Source organism: Chamaea fasciata, unplaced genomic scaffold, assembly GCF_029207755.1.
Source record: "Chamaea fasciata isolate MVZ Bird 193981 ecotype frontalis unplaced genomic scaffold, bChaFas1.0.hap1 SCAF_21, whole genome shotgun sequence".
NCBI classification, from domain to species: Eukaryota; Metazoa; Chordata; class Aves; order Passeriformes; family Sylviidae; genus Chamaea; species Chamaea fasciata.
In genome coordinates this window covers 8027507-8046164 of record NW_027094106.1, presented here as the reverse complement: position 1 = coordinate 8046164, position 18658 = coordinate 8027507, and the positions used below count along the sequence as shown (strand labels likewise).

General features: G+C 45.1%; 1 protein-coding gene across 1 annotated transcript in view; it reads right to left on the bottom strand.

The window, feature by feature from the left end:
• Window positions 1–18658, bottom strand: part of VPS53 (VPS53 subunit of GARP complex) — a 62335-nt gene that overhangs the window by 37645 nt on the left and 6032 nt on the right. Inside the window, 3 exon segments of the mRNA XM_066201971.1 lie at window positions 4220–4339; window positions 5487–5602; window positions 5841–5927. Of these exon segments, the coding sequence (XP_066058068.1) occupies window positions 4220–4339; window positions 5487–5602; window positions 5841–5927 (323 nt within the window).

Below are 18658 nucleotides of genomic sequence, written 5' to 3'. Positions count from 1 at the left end.
CTTCCCCAGGATTTATTTATGGGGATTTTGTTGGAAAAGCTTCCTGCCTGCAATGTCAAAAATAATTCTCACTTAAGCTCTCTGCTTCACAGGAATGTTCAGAAACTCCTCTACTCTTCCAGGTTAAAAAACCCCCAGTTAACAACTCCATCACCGGGAAACAAAAGGAATTCACTAGTATGTCGAAACAGGAGTGGGAAATTTAATTAGTAAGGAGGAAGCCACAGCTACAGGTTTACTCCTGCTTAACTCCTACAAGAAAGCACTTGTAGCTCATGTGAGGAAGCATCACAGAACCAAACCCTTTGATTCTCCAGGAAATGAAGTAGGGAAAAAAGGAAAAAAAAAAAAAAAAGGCACTGAACACAGATGGAAATTTTTTATCTTTCAAATAATCAAGAAACCAGAAGTGTGTAGAATTAGGAGTCACAGAAATTAGTGAGTTTGTATGAACAACTGGAAGCTATTAGCAGTGATACTTCTTTCCTTAGGAGAGGCTGTGGGGACCTTTCTATTTGACAACAGCTGCAGTGCAGCACAGTGGAGGCACTGAAAAAGAGCAGCAGCCAGATTCCTAAAGACTCAACAAATTTAAAAGAGCCTCTGTCAAGCAGTTAAAAACCCTGTCCACAAGCTTTGTTGTTTTAGGCACCGATTCAGGAAAGTACTTAAGGATAGTCTTAATGGGGATTCTCATATCCTTAAATTAAGAAACTTGCAGGAATGCCTTGCTCAAGTGGGATGTTAAAAATATGTATTTTTTAAAAATAGGTCCTGCGTAAAAATCTCTCAAAAGCAGGCAGGGAGAACAAGTTTGAATCCTTTTTTTTTTTCCCCCTTCATATTTTCTAAGAGAGGGACAGGGCAGAGCAAAAAGTTTAGGTGCGTGTGAGCAAGGACAGGGAGCCCCAGTGCTCTCCCAGGAAATATCACTTTTTATATAACCACACACACACACACAGAGACACTCAATTATTTTCACAATTACGAACACACACCCAGAAGCAAGAAAAGCTTTCTGCCACCTCTTTAGGGCTCCACTGCCTTAGGCAGAGAACACGGGGGAGCACTTGCTTGAGCCACTGGAGATTACTGCCCCTGTGGAAAGCTGTCAGGTTTTCAGTAATCCAGAATATTCTCCATGCAGGGCAGAATTAAAAGATAAAAGCCTGGACATTCAGCACTGAATGACCTCCCTGCACGTGCCTGAGGGTGTGTGTGGAACCATTTCACCAAGTGAATTGGCTCAGCAAGCCCAGATAAGAGATTTAGGATCCCTCGGAGCCTCAGGTGGGTTTGATAAAAGTCTCTTTCCTTAGGCTCCCCCAGAAACGTGCTGGGATATCCCACTCAGCAGGGAACTGCCTTTTCCTGGGGTTGCCAAACCCTCTGGTTATCCAACTATCAGTGATTCCTGCTTCTCTGACTTTTGTTACTAGTGGCTTTTCTTCTCCGTTTCCCTTGCCTTTAAAAAATAAAAACAACAAACCCACTGCTGTGTTTCAAATGACATTCAATTAATAGAAACCACAATTCCTTTAGCCAAAGCTACCAGAAATCTTAAACCACGCCTGGCAACTCGCTGAGATAAAAAGAGGCTGAGGCAGCCTGTTTTCCTGTGGCAAACTTATAATTATCTTTTTCCTACATACTTTCCAGGCTTTTTTCCACTATCTGCTAGGCCTGCAAGACCACTTCTTCTGGGTGGGTTTGGGACCACTAATTGTACCTCCCTCCACAGACAGAAAACAGCAGAGGATTGAGAGATAAGAAAATATTCCTGTTTACTACAACACAACTACAGCTACCAATGCACTGCATTAAAAATTGTTTTAGGAACACTCTTAGGAAAATATTTACATTTGGCTATGAACTGTGACATTTTTACATCAATACTCAACAGGATCAGCACAAGAAGCCAACTAATTGAGCGTTCAGTCCAGGTTTCCAATGAATCCTTACAGTGAGGCTCTTGCTTGGTTATTTTCAAAGGGACAGAACAGGTGGAAAACAACATTAAAAACACATCATTACTTCTCACAGCATCCAGGAGCAGCAACCTAAACTGAATACCCCACGACAAAGAGCACATCCAACACCACCGGGCAGGCACTTCTCCTTCCCATGGTTTCCCATTCATACTTGGCTTCACTCCATTCACACCATGGAAAAAAAAAAAAAAAGAGGCTTTTTATTTCAGAAAGCAACAGAATCTGCTCGTTTAGCAGTGTATATAATGGGCTTATTGTATGTAACAGACATTGGTTACTGTCACAGGTCTGTGCCAACATCTACTAAAGCATTTCTTGCCTTCCCAAACATCCTTGAGGCTTCACTTGTACCATTAAAACAAATCCATGAGATATCAAACCCCAGCAATTTCACAGTCTAAAAATATCCCCGCAAGAAGCCAGGCAAACTTCCTCTGATGTTTCGTGAATCTCAAAAGGATTTCCAAGCAAAAGAGAAAGGAAAGTCAACTCCAAACCAGGCCCTGACATGGAGTCCAACTCCAAAAGCAGAACTGTGGTGCCATGGACCTCCCTGTAGGAATTTTGTGCCTGGATGTGGAGCAGTAAAGAGCTCCCAGCAGCACCCCAGAGCAGCTCCTTTCACCCCACAAGCAGCCTCCTCTATCACTACCAGATGGTGCAGCTCTCCCTGTATAAACACTGGAAGGAAAACCCTGCTGAGGCAATTCTAAAAATAGGAGGAACAGACTTTCTTGAGCTTTTCAGATCCTTATCTTGAAGGGAGAATAAAACAAAAGAAGTTTTTTCCTCCATGTCCTTGCCAGTCTCGCCGGTGTGACTCGAAACCACCGTGAAAGCCTGAATTGGTTTTTATAACAATCAGCAACTACAAAAGTATTAAATAATCATCCACCAGAAAGGGAAAACCAGCCAGAGTTCTAAACCCTTAAATTATATTTGGCCTTAAAATGGCCAATGACAGCAGGTTTCTGCCCAAAGGGCATTACCACTCTGGAAGAAAATGAAGCGAGCAATCTTTCTGAGCACGAGGTTGGAATAGACAACAGCCTCAACTCAGAAAAGCACTGACATATGTTTACATTTCCTTGATGTTCATGTTCATTTAAGCAAATGCTTATGGTCAAATGCTTTGTTAAACAAGGCCCCATCCCTTCTCTAGATTTCGAGTGGATTTTTCTTCTGCTCCGTTTCATGGGTTCCATCTGTGTTTTCTGGAAGAGGTATCTAAACCATAAAGAAAGTCCAACAGATTTACATGAAAACATTACAAACAAATCATTCAAACTCTGTTTCCATCACTAAACAACACAGGGAGCCAGCTGCTGTCTTAGCAAAGGGAGTCACCAAAAAAAAATTAATGACTGTGCCTGGAGGACTCGTTAGAGTACCTCTGTAATGAGCAAAGTCATCTCAGGCAGGGACAGCAATGTCCCCTGGCACAGGGAAGGCCTTGTCCCCTCAGCTCCCAGCTGTCACATCCCAAATGAAGCTAAGATTGAGGAGAAATGGTGGCTTAGTGACCACTGAGCCTTCACCTGCTACTGCTGAGGGTGGTGGGGACTTGCACCAAAACTCACCCAATCAGGGTAACTCCACCTCAGAAAATCAAAACTGTACAAGCCCAGCAGAAGGAGACTGGCTAAAAGCCTCGAATCTCAGCAGAACTGGGTGACAGGAGCAGGTTTTGGCAGGAGGAGCTTAAGGTGCTCAGAAAAATCAAGTTTGGCAAAGGCACAAGGAGAAATCCTGCTGCCCAAGCCCTGGGGCACTGCAGGCTGACAGCTCAGCACCAGTGACGTCCGTGGTGAGGCACAAAGGGGCCCAGACACCACCATGGGCATGAACAGATCTGTGCTTCATGCCAGGCTCCATCACTGAGCTGAACAGAGCAGGAGAAAGCATCACCTCAGGGCTCACCACGAACGCCCGCACGTGAACATCACACAGAACAATCTGCCCTTCCACGGGTTCCTCCAGGTGAGAAAATGAAAAGCCAGGCAGTGAAAGGCACAGAGCAAGCTCCATCCACAATAATTACTGCTGTTGAACAGAATGCTCCAGATTTGAGCAAACTCTGTCCAGTTTTAACCTGTTTGTTTTGGCTGTAAAGAAGCTCCAAGGACCATGCGCAGGCTTCACATCCTTGAGACTCTGAATCTGCCTAAGACATTTCCTACCCTTCCTCCCCAGCAGGAAAGGAAGTGCTCAGGGCTTGAACCTTTTACCTTTCAGAGAGCTGTCGAATCTGAGGGATCCCCATGTACTTGTTGAAGTGCTCCAACACGTTCACGACACCTTGGAGAAGGTTGGCAACTTCCCCATATTGTCTCCTCCTGGTCATAGCCCTGCAGAGGAAATTAAAGCTTTACAAAGGCAGATTCAATGAAAACCCTGGGTGGTAATTCCACAGGTTACTTCATCCCCACTGGGTCACGCTGGTCCCTGTTGACATTTATTTTTCTAAAATACACAGCTCTTCATTAACATTCCAAGGGAGCATTAAAATTTCACTTAAGCGACGCTAAAATAAACCAATCTGGCACACGTCTAACAATGCCTCAAAAAAAAAAAAAAAACCAACACAAATGTCAAAAGCAACACTTGGCAAGGAACATGTAAACTACTGAATGCATCCTCTTCCCAGTATGGGTCCGGAGGCAGTAAATGTTATTTGACTGTAATGACCTGAGTGAAGCCATTCGTCATCACACACAAAGTGTGAGTTAAAGCTTCTCTGGAGGAGAACGATGCTGAAAAGCCATTAGCCTTGACTTCTCTGTTAATAACTTTCACAGGGAACTGACAGTGAAAAAGAAGAAAATCAAGTTAATTTATTTTTATATCATCCTTTAGGATCATTCCAGTGGAGACAGCAGGCTGAGTAAAATTTTATTCTCAGCACTTCACGACCTGGTGTTCATGTAGGATTTGCTACAAACCAAGAACAGGCTGTGCAACTTCACAGATGCAACATGTGACAAAAACTCTATTTTCCTAGATTGTGTGTTCTTCAAGCATATTAAAAAACGCACAATGGATTATTAGAAATATTTAACCCCCAATTCACACAGTACAAGCTGCAAGGTTTCTTTAAACTCACGCTAGAATGAAAACTAGAGCAGACCTTTACCAAAACTCATTGCAGTTTTAGATACCACATTGACAAAAATCCTCCCCAATTCCCAAGAGCACATCCCTAATGCGGATTCCTAACAGGCCGTCCTACTCCTTAATGAAGCCAGACTCATTCCTTATCACCAAGGATCAACAGAGCAATTCAAACAATCGATGCTGCAAACTATTAAACGCAACAACACAGGCTGGGGGGTCACTCAGAGCAGCACAGAAAGGATCAGCCAGCAGAAATCCAGACTTTGCAGCAAAATTCCTTCCAAAACACTAGGCAGGCTGTGACAGACCTATAGAGAACACTGCAGAAAGTTCACAACTCAGCTGTGGTGTCCAAGCAGCACCAGGAATTCCCACACTTACTCCAGAGAATCCACCCCCCCTGCCAGCATGTGCAGGTGGTTGAGGGTGGTGATGGAGGTGGTCAGGTGACGCTTGGCATGGTCCAGCTGCTTGATATCCCGGGTGATTTCCTTCACCTAGGGAATGAAAAGGGATTCCAGTTAAGTATCAAGCCCCAGCAATGACATTTTCAGGAGGTAAGAAGCCACCCTCTCCTCTGTGGGACTGCGAGATGTCAGCTCAGTGTGAACACTACAGATTCAACACAGGCTCAGTAGAAATTACCAACCACTCAGCACCAAGGACAAAAATGTTACTGACAGGAAAAGTTAGTGTCCCCTCCCTTTCAAAGGCCAGAAAGAAAGTGCTGCTCACCATTTGTTCAGATTTTTCAGCCTTGTCTTTAATATCCTTAATTTTACCGAAGAGCTGTTGAATGGCTTTCTGGGCTTCTTCCAGGGCCTGGAAAAGAAACAAGGTCAGAGTGGAAAGAAAATCTGCATTCAGTTTTCACCTTTCTAAGAAAGACACAGTTGCTCTTAGCAGTCCCTGGGGCTGGGGCAGTGGAGGGGAGCAGCTTTCTTACAAAGGAAATACCAGCAGCACAACAGAAGTCAATGCACCATGTTGGAATATTGAACCTGAGTGGGCCAGGGTTTCATTATCCATTTTACAATAACGCTTTGGCAAAATTTCATCAAGATATTTTATGAAAGCAGCTCTTTAAGCTTCCTGGAATATATTTTTGACATACTAAGTGTGGAAAAAAATAGGTAGAACTTACTCCTGATCAACACATATTTAGAGCAGAAAAACGAAACCTCCACAAGACCTCTATGCTCATTAATTATAAATAAAAAAATACACATATAGAACAGTGAGTGCTTGCCCAAAGCCCTTGCTGAATTAGCAGGACATTATCCTGGTGGAAAACATGATGCTGACTCCTTTGGAATGGGCAGCTCAGCCTCCCACACACCTGCAGGAGGAATGGCTCTTTCTAAGCACAGGTAAAGAGGTGGAGGCCAGGAAACGGCTCTCACCTGGATTTTAGTGCCGTTTTCTTGGGGCACCTGGTCCCTTTGGTACAACCATGGCACAGCCTGACCTCACACAAGCAGTGTGAGCCACACGTGGATCGAGTGAGCGAAGCCACATGTCCAAAATCACATGTCCAAAATCTGCTTTCTCAAGTAATTCAACACGTTTTGCCTTCCCAGCCTGATAACATTTCCAGCTCCACTTTGTTCCCTGCTGTTAAGTGGGCTTCTATCCCTCTGTTTTTATATCCAGTCCCATGACCAAGGTTACAGCACAAGCTACAAGTTCCTTCAGCAAATAAATTTAACACATCTTCATTTGGAAATGGATGAGGAAACTATCTGCCAGGAGCTTTTTGCTGGAATATAGCTGGGTTATAATAAAAGTATAAAAGCTGGAGATGGTTTATAATTCATTTTCCAGAGTTGGGGGGGGGGGGGGGAAGAAAAGTCTCCTCTGAAAAATCTTCTGAATCATGTGGAAGTTAACACTTTATGGATTGGTGTCACTGAGCTGCCAGGTGTTCACTGAGGGACATGACCACACAAAAATGTGCTGTACCAGGGCTGAGCACCCCCAGCAGCCTCCCCCTGGGGCTCCAGCCACCTTTGCGAATTAAATTTTCTCCTCCACTGAAAGGCTGGTGGATTAAGTGCAAAGCAAAGAAGCAAAGAATGCTCTTTCCAACATGTTCAGCTCTGTCTCTGTACTCAGGCCTGCAGGACATTGCTCAAGTGGGTTATCAAGCAAGCAGCAACTGTCTTGCATGGTCTGAGCTTTGGATAGATCTGCAAAAATTAAAAAAATCAGCCTGAAATTCTTTACAGACGCCAATTGCTGTTTCCCTTTGCTTCAGCACTAATGGCAAATGGTAATTTTTCTGCACGATCACAGGAATCCAGAGCTTCTTCAGAGGAATCTGTTTCTCTAATGGTGACATTTAATGATTGTGATAAAAAACCAGCAGGAAAGTGGGTGAAGGACACGTTCCTGGCTGCTCAGTGGAAAGCAGCACACTCAGGGTGGGGAAAATCCCCACCTAAAAACTGCCCCTGGAACACTGAGCGGAGAAAAATGGGATTCTGTCGCTGAGCACTTAAAACTGCCAAAAATAAGGCAAAATGGTGTCATCACCTGGTCCCGACACTTTCACCTCCTTAAAAACTCCGGAAAAAACACAAATGTGCTCTGCCCCACCTGATGAATTAAGGAGCTGTGGTCTCCTGCTGAGAAATGTGGCTGGGACAGGGGGAGAGACCAGACAGCAGCTGCTGTTCTGTTCCAGTCCTGCATCACATCCCTCAGAGCAGGGGAAACATTTCCATAAAAATTAAAACCAAAAAAACACACAGGGAACTCAACAGCAAACTTGAGTAAATCAGAATTGCTCATAAACACTTGTTTCAGTCCTTAAAACTTTCTTCCAAATATATGCTTAGCCATTAAGACATAAATCTTTATCTCTTCTCCCAAGAAAAGTGCTTCATAGTCTTTATATGAGTCAGAACACACTAATTCATTATATAATATATATATTTATATAATGAATGTATCATTTGTATCATTTACATTTCGAGATGAAAACGTTTCTTTGAACATTTGCTGAAAGTAACACTGTGTGAAAATCTGGTTTTTTTTAAAGTCAGGAGGGCCCTGTCAGACAGATCTGGTGGGAAGTTCAGAACTGAATAAAAAATGTTATTTCGTGCACGTGTACGGTTAAAAAGAATCAGAAGGCAGTTTAAAGAAATCAATGAAACTTTTTTTGCTGTACATTCTAACCATAGCATCTGAGAGTACAATACTGTGTGTAGAGGAAACAAAGAAAATTAACTAATAATGAAAGAAACCCATCACTTCCCCAGTCACCATAAAGATAGAGTAAAGCAAATAGGAAAAAAAAAAAAAAAACAAAGGAAAAACAAATTTCAAATATAAGAAGACACCTCATATTTAACAAACAGTGTTATTAGGGGATAAGAAACCAACATCTAGGGCATGAAAGTAGGTCTAATTGCTGAAGATGCAATACAGAAGTTTATTAATGTAACTAATGACTATTCTTTCAGCTGTAAAAAGAGAGGGGAGAACAGCCACGTTGAAGGCTACACTGTATTGGAAAAAACCACATTTCCCTTCACACTCTGCTCCCGCTACAACAGTGAATCATGAATTTTAAAAGCACTTTCTTACTGCTTTTGTTACTGTTTTATTAATAGGTTCCTTTCAGACAGAAATTCTAAGGAAGAACAGTATCAAGAGGACTGGAATTGCTTTTATTGCAGTCTGATTCCCATGATGGATGACAGGCAGCGATCTCCCAGCTGTGGCCCGGCACCGGGCTCACCCTGCGTTACTAATTTATTGGTTTCCTCATCAGTGCAACTGGGAAGCATGTAAATGCACACACCCCAAACAGCAACCAGGAGTGAAGTTATTGCATTTCCTTCCCTCCACCAGCAGTTCATCCCGGGGCCAGAGGACCACGAACAAATAAAGAGACTGGAGACACAATTTGTTGTGGTTATACGAAACAAGGATGTCGAAAGGAAGGTTGCGACGTGCTGGAAAAACACCATATGACTCTAATCAACAACCGAGCCTGCAAGCTACAATTAACCCATCAGCATTATTTATTCAACTCCGTGCAACCTCGGAGTCCCAGCACCAGCTGAGAAACACAGTGTGGAGAGGGCTGAGCTGCCGAGGCAGAGCCAGCGGTCAACGGCGTCCGAGCCCTTTCTTCCTTTTTCCGTAACGTTCGACCCCGGGCTTCCCAACTGCTCTGACAAGTGTAAATTTAGCAAAGAGGGCAGGAGCAGCCACGGGGGGGGAGAGGTTCAGACACAGAGTGCCTGGTACAAGGCTGCAGCCACGGATCACGTTCCTCCTGCTGCGGTGTAGTGTGTCCCACGCCGTCCTGGATGCAGGAGGAGATGTGGGGTGTCCTGGCTCCTTCCAGGGCTGCCTTCAGGCACTTCCCAGCAGAAGCAAGTTCCCTAAATAATTCATGGAGAGGAACACACGAGGGGGTCCCCCCCAGTTTAAGGCCACGGTGTGTTTTGAGCCATCCCTGGTTTTCGCCCAGTGTTTACGCAGTGGGAGCTCTTGTGTTCACAGCAGAAAGATGAGACACCTCGCACAGGAGGTGGAAAACTCAGCTCCGGCTCACAGCCTGAGCTCAGGTAAGCTGGGCAGGCAGGGAGCAGCTCTGCTGTTTGCCAAATTCTCCAAAGCTGGAGGGAAAAAACACAGCCCATGAATCAGCCACAGCTCTGCAACCTCCTTCACCTTGAGATGCGACAGGAAAAGACTCCAAAGGCACCGGTGGAAAACAATAGGGAGCAGGGGTAAACCATGAATCACTGAGAGACTGCCTAAAAAACAGCTTTCCTTGGCATTGGCTCAAACAACTCCTAAGGTCAGACCACACACCATTCCTTGTGCCACCTTTTCACACGAGATCTTCCAAGCAGCAGAAGGAGGGAAGAAAACAACCCAAGCGAGAGGTGGGACAAGGGTATGACTTGTTTGTTAAATTTGGAAGTGATGCATTCTTTAAAAGGTTATGTTCCAGTGACTTACAGTACCAGGCTGACATTCACACACACAAATCCAGTGCTAGCAACATTTATTCCAGCCAAAAAAAATCCCACAGTCAGACTCTCCAAATCCCTGCAGTGCTGCAGATGGACGCAGCCTCCTCCTCCTCCTCTCAGCCCAGGTACGGAGCTGTCACATCACCCCATCAACCAGCAGCTCATTAGTGGGTGTGTTAATTTCTAAACACCTCTTCGTGCATCCTATCGGGAATCTTGTGCAAGAAAATACTTCAGTACCAGGAAATATGCAAATAGGAATTAAGAGGCCTGTGTGTTACTAGAAAATGTCACTGAAGTGGGAGAAAAAGCCAATTTTCAGATGAAGTTTCCTTGCTTGGGGACTAACTGAACTAACACTGAGGGTTTTTTTTTCCTCTGTAATGGTTAAAATACCTCCACGGTTTCTATTTGCTTGCTGGTGTTGTGCTAGGAACATGTTATTTTTATTTGATTCTAGCCAATATATAGTCCAATTGAATGTTGTTATTCACATCAGAAAGCTGCCCTCTACCAAGTGTTTTATAGACACTTGACATCTGCCAAATTCACAGCATCCAAATGTATTTTTAATGTTACAAATAGGGCTGTGGTCATGATGCTGAGAATTTAATGCTCCTGGCCTGGTCCCTGCTCTTGAATACCGAGTGTTAATGCTTCTTTCATTTGCTGCCACACTTACAGCCCAGATCAATGGAAATCTAGACCACGACTAAAAATAAGTTCTCATCCCCAATCCTCTGAGGAGGCTCAGTTGTGGAGATTTCAAAGAAACCCTCTCACACTAGAACCAGCCTCACATTTTCTGCTGCTGAAACCTCGCACAAAACGAGTCCCTCCAGATTGGGGAAGGGTGGAAATTTACTTTGATTCTCAGACTGATTTCATTTCAGACAAAACCCTTAAGTTTTACAGCCCAGGCTAAAGCACTGCAGCTGAATCCTGGGCTTGTCTCAGCACAGGACACTTCCAGCTGATTTCCCTGAGCAGACAAACCTGAAGGGCTCATCACCCTGGGGTTTGATTTTAGCAGATTTCTACCCTGGGAGTTCAGCAAATAGTCCATAACTACGACAATTGTCACTGAAGAAGAGAGTTTTGTGTCATCAGCTCCAATCCCAACCACTCAGGCTGCACAGGACACTTTATATCAGCAGATTACAACCAACACTGCACCAAGCTTAAAATTGCTGTAACTGCCCCTTCACTTAACCCCAAATCACGCCTGGAAATCAAACCCCACGTTTTTAACAGCTGCACAAACACTGACAGACACACGGGGTGAAGTGAGAGGTGATCTCCAGGTAGTTCTGGCCAAAACCTTGCAGTTTAACTCCTGAACTGCACCCCTGGGCTGGTCCAGCACCTCTCTGAGCTGTCAGTTTTTACCGCGTTTTTACACTGGGTGTCTGCAGCTCCTCAGTTTTTACTGCATCACCCAGCCCTGCACAGGGGTGATGTTGCTGTGACACAGGTTTGAGTGGCCTCGCTGCAGTGAGTAATTTGACATGAGTTTTACAGTCACGTGTGGCCATTTAAATGCTAATTGTGGGCATTGCACAAGCTAAAAAAAAAAAATAAAGCCTCTGGAGCTTCATCAGGCTTGGGCCTCATGGTGGGTTACTAGAGCTTCACCATCACCTCATGGCACGTCACTACAGCTTCATCACGTGGCAGGTGAGCAGCCACAGCCTTGCCCCACACCCAACATTAAACACTATTATCATGTAGCTAAAACTCCCCGTGCAGACACTCATAATTCTCCTTATCCATTTCAGAACAGCCAAGCTGTGAGTCTCGGCCCTCCTGATTTGTGTTGACACCCTGATTGCAGGTGTTTGCTGCACCTCCCTGTGCCCAGGACACGCCTCGTCCTGCAGGGCCTTGGATTAACCCAGTGCCCCTGGCAATGCTGCTCACCTTCCCTCCATCCTGGTCTGATCAGGGGGAAAGCACAGGGAATTTATTTGGGAAGACTGTAAAATGACTGAGGGACTCCTGCTGATTTGTGTGCTGATGTGTTTGCACACTGCAAGAGGTGATATCTGCAATATCAGAGGCACATCTGCAGTATCAGAGCCACATCTGCAATATCAGAGCTTGACTTCTGTGGGGAATAAGTTTAGCAACCACTCGAGTTACAGCAGATTTTGCAAGATGAATCCATAACCGTGCTCACATGCTGGTTTGGGTTGGGGTTTTTCATCAGAAGTATAGGGCTCTTTCTCTCTGCCCCGGTCAAAATCAGCACAGGCCAAGAATTTAAAGGCAAATATAAATGAGGGGAAAGGACAACCACAGCAGGAACCCTGCAAGGAGGGATTTCCAAGTGGAATTCCTGTCACTTTACCTGCTACACGCATGGAAGCAACACAGCTGGAATAAACATGACCACACACCAAAAACGTGAGGCAATAACAACAACAAAAAAAGACAAAAAAGGGGAAAGAGAAGAATTTTAAATATCCCACAGTAAAACACAATGGAATTCTGCTGGAATTCCATTTTCAGGCTGGGTTTCTTGCTTGGTTGGCACCAAAGGCACACAGGACTGGTCACAGTCTGCAGTTTGCAGTGCCTTTAACATCACCAACGCCAGCTGCCTCCTGCCAGCACAAACACAACCCCACTCCCAGCCTCAGGCTGCAGGACAGGAACATCCCCACTGGAGCACAAGGCAAGGTCAAGCTCAGACTTGCTCCTGCCTTGCAGCAGATGGCAAAAGTCATGCCAGCATGAGAATAAACAGCCCTGGCTCTTCCTGGCATGCCATCCACCTGAAACCCTGCTCACCGAACGTGTTCTGGGCTAGAAAAAGCTCAGTGTCTCTACAAGGGAAGGACATTGCCCAACTGTCACGATTCACTAGGGAAATGACTCTGAATGAAACTCACTTTTGATTTATTTTGGCAGCTCAGCTCCTGCTTATTATTCATGGGTTACAGAAGAATATTATGGGACTTTAATCACTCAGCTGGAGCCTCACAGAATCCGTGGCGTGACTTTTCATAAAATATATAAAGTCACACGGCTTAAAACGCCATATTTAACCCCAATCCATTCACCATCTTAAAAAGGTATTGAAATCTAACACTAGTCACATTTCATATGCTCACATTTCAGAATAATGACCCATTCATAAAAATCCAAGAGATAAAGCTTAGCCAGGCAGGAGAGAATGAATATAACTGAGAGATGGGGCTTACAACATCAGGGATTGTGACACAAAATAGCCCCCAAATACTTCAGAGATATTCAGAATGTTTCATTTTCAGTTGAATTAGTTATTAAGAGCTTATGACAGTCAGTGCTGTCCCAGCAGCAGTGACACATCAACACCTCCCACATGAGCCAAACCTGGGCACTGCGGCCAAGGAAGCAGCACTGGAATTTGATGGATGGAAGCGAGCACGTGTTTAAATAAACAAATGAATGGCAGCAAAGTGCCTGGGGTAGGAGATGTGCAGGCACTGAGTGCCTCAGTTCAGTGTGAAACACAACCTGCAGTCAGAAAAGCCATCTCCACACGAGGAGGTGCAGGTAAAGGAGGGAGGCTGAAGCAACAGTGCTGCTTCTTAAGAAGATTTCATGCACACAGAGCACAAAAGCACCTCCCTGCCTGCCAGGCTGGCACTGCCTGTACCCAGCAAAGCCGGAGGGGACGAGCCACTGACACTGGTGACCCTGGGGCTCAGGACACAGCAGAGGACCCCGCTCTCACTGCCCTCTGACATGGGCAGCATCTACATCCCTCTCTTCTTCTGCTCACTCTCCATCTTCATCTCCTCCTTCCTCCCTGTACTGATTCTGCAAAGTGCTTCCTGATCTCTATTTAAAGAGAAAAAAAACCCCAAAACAAGGGAGTATTTTACACGCATCCAGCTATGACCTTGTCAAACCCACCACCTGTGGGCATTTTTCTCTGCCAGACACAGCCTCCTCCTTCCACAGGCTCAAACACTGCCAGACACCGCAGCACACCCAGGGCAGGGCAGGCAGTTGGAGTCTCCCCACAGCTGCAGAGCCCAGATGTTCATCTCCACATGCCAGGAGAAAGGATAGCCCTGGCTGACCAAAAGGTGGGATGGCCAACTGAACTGTCTGGGCTCAGGCTGGGCAGCAAGGATTTATTCCTATTATTTGACCACAGCAGCTGCCATCCCTTTTCTTGTACTGCTGGAGTTATGAGAAAGAAAATATACATCACTGTTTTCAGGGAGCAAAACAAAGAAGGAGCCAACCAAAGCAATCCAAGCTATCAGCCAGTATCTTCAGCCATGAGAAACATCCAAAGCTTTTCCCAGCCCAGGCACATCCATTTGCTCTTCTAGTTAACACTTAACTTTGTTCTAGCATTAATTGAGGCAGACCCTAATGGAGTCAAACACTAAGCAATATTTTAAGCAATAAACCATATTTTTCTTTGAAACACAGCCCTTATTTGATGCAACTTCAGTCATTTACACACGCTGTATGCACAGGGCAGGAAGGGAAAAGGTGGACAGGAGAAAACAGCAAGAGGCTTGTTGGGTTTTATTTGGATCCAAACTATCAAGCTACAAATCCATTTGGGATCTTAGGACTCAAATGGGGCTCTTGATTCTTCCCAAAATGGATTTTTGTTGAATTCACCCCACCTTTACCCACCCAGGCACCTCGCCCTGGTCGCACAGACACTGTCAAGGGTTAAACCAGCAGCAAAACGCAGAGGCTACTTATTACAAGGACAAAAGCCTGATAGGTGAAGCAGCTTCAGCCAAACAACCAGTAAAGGCATGTCAGCAACTGTCAGAAAAATTACAGGCAGTCCACGCAGAAGCCTCAGCAATAAACACAACTGAGGAGTGACACATCAAACCATACGGAGCGCGTTAAACGCTCCCTGGAAAAATCTATGGGAACTTTTTATACTGCACCCTAGGGCAGAGAGGAAATTATGCCACAACTGGGCTGCAGCTCTCAGCAAGGTCAGCCCACTCTCCAGTTCAGCAGCAGCTCTGAGAAAAAAAAAAAAAAAAAAAAAAAAACCAAAAAAAAAAAAAAAAAACACCAAAAAAACCTTCCAGAGGAAAAATCGCGTAGCACTGGCTCCCTAGAAACTGTTACAACTGAACCACAGCAGCTCCTGCATTCCCAGCCTCTCCCAAGGCATCCAAAATTGTCCAAGTCTGGGACTCCCAAGGAAAATTTTGTTCCGCCCTGCAGAGGAATGTTCCACCCACGGCTGTTGTTTCCTCCCATGAAAGGATCATTAGCGAGATAATTTCTGAGGTTGGGGGCATTGTCTGCAGATTTGACTGAAATATCGCACCAGGAAGGGGAAGCCAAATGAGCCAGACTATTTTAAGGCTTCTTGCATTTGGAGGAAATTCTAGGGCAAAATTTCAAAAAGGCAGATGCTTTGAACTGGGAAACCAGTTAGGCTTTGTGGGGAAGGGAGCATTCCTGTCTTTAGAGCTGCTTAAATAACTCTTTTGGGGCCACATCTATTTGATGGCTTTTATTTTTAGACCCAGAATCTGGTTTTTCAGACACCTCGCTGCTAATTTATCCACACACGTGTTCGTGAGCAAGACTGTTTGGGGAACAGCTTAAAAGCTGATAGACAAGAAAAACTTCTTTTACATGAAAATTTCTTATTCAAACACCTTCTCATAGCTACTCAAAGCCCTGCTCCATTACCTCAGTGAGCAGGGGGGCACAGAGGTGTTGTCCCAAACATCATCCCAGCCAGACAGGACAGGAGACTCCATCACAGGGAGCTCAGCAGCTGGATCTGCAATCAGGATTCTGCACTTCCTATCCCAAAGGTCTCCTTCTCCTCAAGGAGCACGGAGAGCACAGCTCCATGGCCGCACACTCCATATTCCCCACTGGGTCACACTGGGATTTAGGCTCCTCTGACTGGGACAGCAACAAGAAGCAGCACTACCCAGATTTGTCTCTGCTGGCAGCGCACTCCCTCGCCATCAATAATCAGCAAAACATCCTGCTCTCAAAACCAAGGCTGGGCTCCCCTCTCCTGGACAGCTGGGAAGGTGCAGCTTCTCCACAAGACAGCTTTGGAAAGCTCTTTGCTGGGCTCAGTTGGGAAATAACCCCATCTCCTCAAAAAAAAAAAAAATTCCCAGTCTGCCAAGGCTGATAACCTCAGCTTGTCTTCTAGGAACTGGCGTCTAAAAAAGAGTTGATGATAAACCCCAGTAATTCCAGCAGCACTTGAATCAAGTGCCTGCACAAGATTCCCAACCATTTTTTGGGCAGCTCTGGCTGGCAGGAGATGGGAAAGTCAAGGCCGAGCTCCCTCACCTGCAAGGGCAGCAGGGACAGCTGAGGGCAGGGACTCACCAAAGAACCCCCTCCTGGCTTGCTTTGACTTAAACAACTTTTTTTCTTCTTCTTCTTCTGCCACTGCATCCAAGGTTTGCATTTCCTTTGGAAGGAAGTCAGAGACTGAAAGGATGTTTATTCAAACTATTATTTACCCCTCAGACAAGGACATCTCCAACACAACGTCGTCAGGCAACGCTGGCAAACACTGGCCACAGTATCAGGGGATGTCAGGAGAAAATGCGACTGAAGGGAAGAGGGTTTTGCAAAAACACCTTTCAGGCCCGATCCTGAGCTCTCACTGAAATTCAAGCAGCTACAAAACCAGAGTTCAGATGCACTTTTATTTATGGCACATGCTTTCAAAGAGATTGCAGTGCTCTGCTTGGATCTCAGTGTGCCAAGGGATGGAAATTAAAAGACAGGAATTTTCCAAAAAATTTCTGACTTTTCCAAAAGCCAGCCTGCTGCAAGTACTGTGCACTACAGATCTCTCTTATGGTAAGAATTACAAATGGAAGAAGATTAGAGATTAAACTAACTGATGTGGCTGCTTTTAAGCTCTGTTTCAAACCTCTTGCCAAAGCTGGTTGCCAACTGTTTCCTTCCTAATCAAGGGTGGTTTGCAGTTGTGGTTATGATGATCAAATGCAATAATGATCTTCATCCTGGGCTGCCTAAGGGTGAGGCTCACAGGATGACTCTATCCATGTGGACGTGTCAATCCAATTTTGCAGGGAACTACTGGTCTTGGGGATAAAAGTTTCCTACAAATAGAGTAAGAATATAAGATCAGTAGAAACAAGAACCTAATTTTGCTGTGGGACCAAATTACCAGGAAAATTAAATAAGGAAAACAGCAACACCAACTCCCTTCCAAACACAGAACTGAACTGCCTTAACAACACCTCGTTTTCAGTGCTTTCAAAACAATTTCTCACCGTGCATTGGAAAATAAAACCCTTCCTCTCCAAGTGGGAGAAGTCAGGCCTCTTGCTCTATAAAAAAACATTTCCAAGTGTCCTTGATTCCCCCGAGCATATGCTGGTAAAACAAAGGCACTTTTCAGCACAGGAACAGGCAGCTGAAGCTGGAAAACAAGGTTTTCACCCCCACAAGCTGCTATCAACAGGGTGGTCATGTGAAAAGGGCTGCCTCACTCCCCCACACAGCACCCAGGATACTCAGGGGTGACAGCAACAGCAAAAGTTTCTTCTAGGTTCCCTCTGATTTTGGGGATGACTAATATAAAGGTCCATTTCAAACTGAAATGCCATTCAAGAGCTCCCCAGCACTGTAAGGTGACCTCCTTTCCTGCAGGTCCAAAATCTGAGCTTGCTGATGCTCCTTCACTGCTTTAAACTTCGAGACCCAGCCAAGTCCTGCCACTCCCAACAGTCTGGTTCCAGCAATTCACCCAAAAAAAATTGCACATCCAGGTGTGAAATGATGGGCTTGGATTAGAAACATAGAAAGAAAAAGCTCACAGCATTTCAGAATCAATCCAGTTTTCATCCCAGAGAGGTAACACTTTAAAAAATTGAATGGTTTTAGTATTTGTTAGGATCTCAAAGTAGGAAACAACTGCTGTGGTGCTCCTGGGAGACTGTCTGGCCTCTGCCCATGTAACTGCAAGGTCTGGCATCTGTCTTAAAGCTTGCTTCTACCTTGCAAAGCAGCAAAATGAGAGAAAACAGGAAAATCCACAGCTAAATACAGAAATATTTGTGATTAACTGCAGCTACAGGCCAGTTGAAATACGTCCTGCATGGACACACAAACGAACACTTGAAGGTTTTTACTTAAATCAGGATTTTAACTGGTTCCTTTATAAGCAAACTGAAGGAAGGGCAGCACAGACAGCTCTGCCTGCCTGGTGCTTCAGAGCAGGACACTGTGCAGGTCCATCTGTCCATGCCTTGGAGAACTTCAAAGGGATGGAAAAGCGAGAAAGCACAGACACAGGACAGAGCTCTGAACAAAGCCTGCCACCCTCCACAGCACAGAAAAGCTCCCATTGTCCCACAGGCACAGCTGATCATGGCACTGCTTGTGCTCATCCTTTTCTCCAATCCTGAGGCACTCCAGGCAGTTCTCACCCACAGCTCTTCTCAATCCCACTCTTTTGTGGCCTTCTCACAGAATTTATCCTCTCAAATGGGCCCAAAAGGCTACAACAGCACCAGATTTCCAGTCACAGCCAAACTCCCCAAGCACTGCACC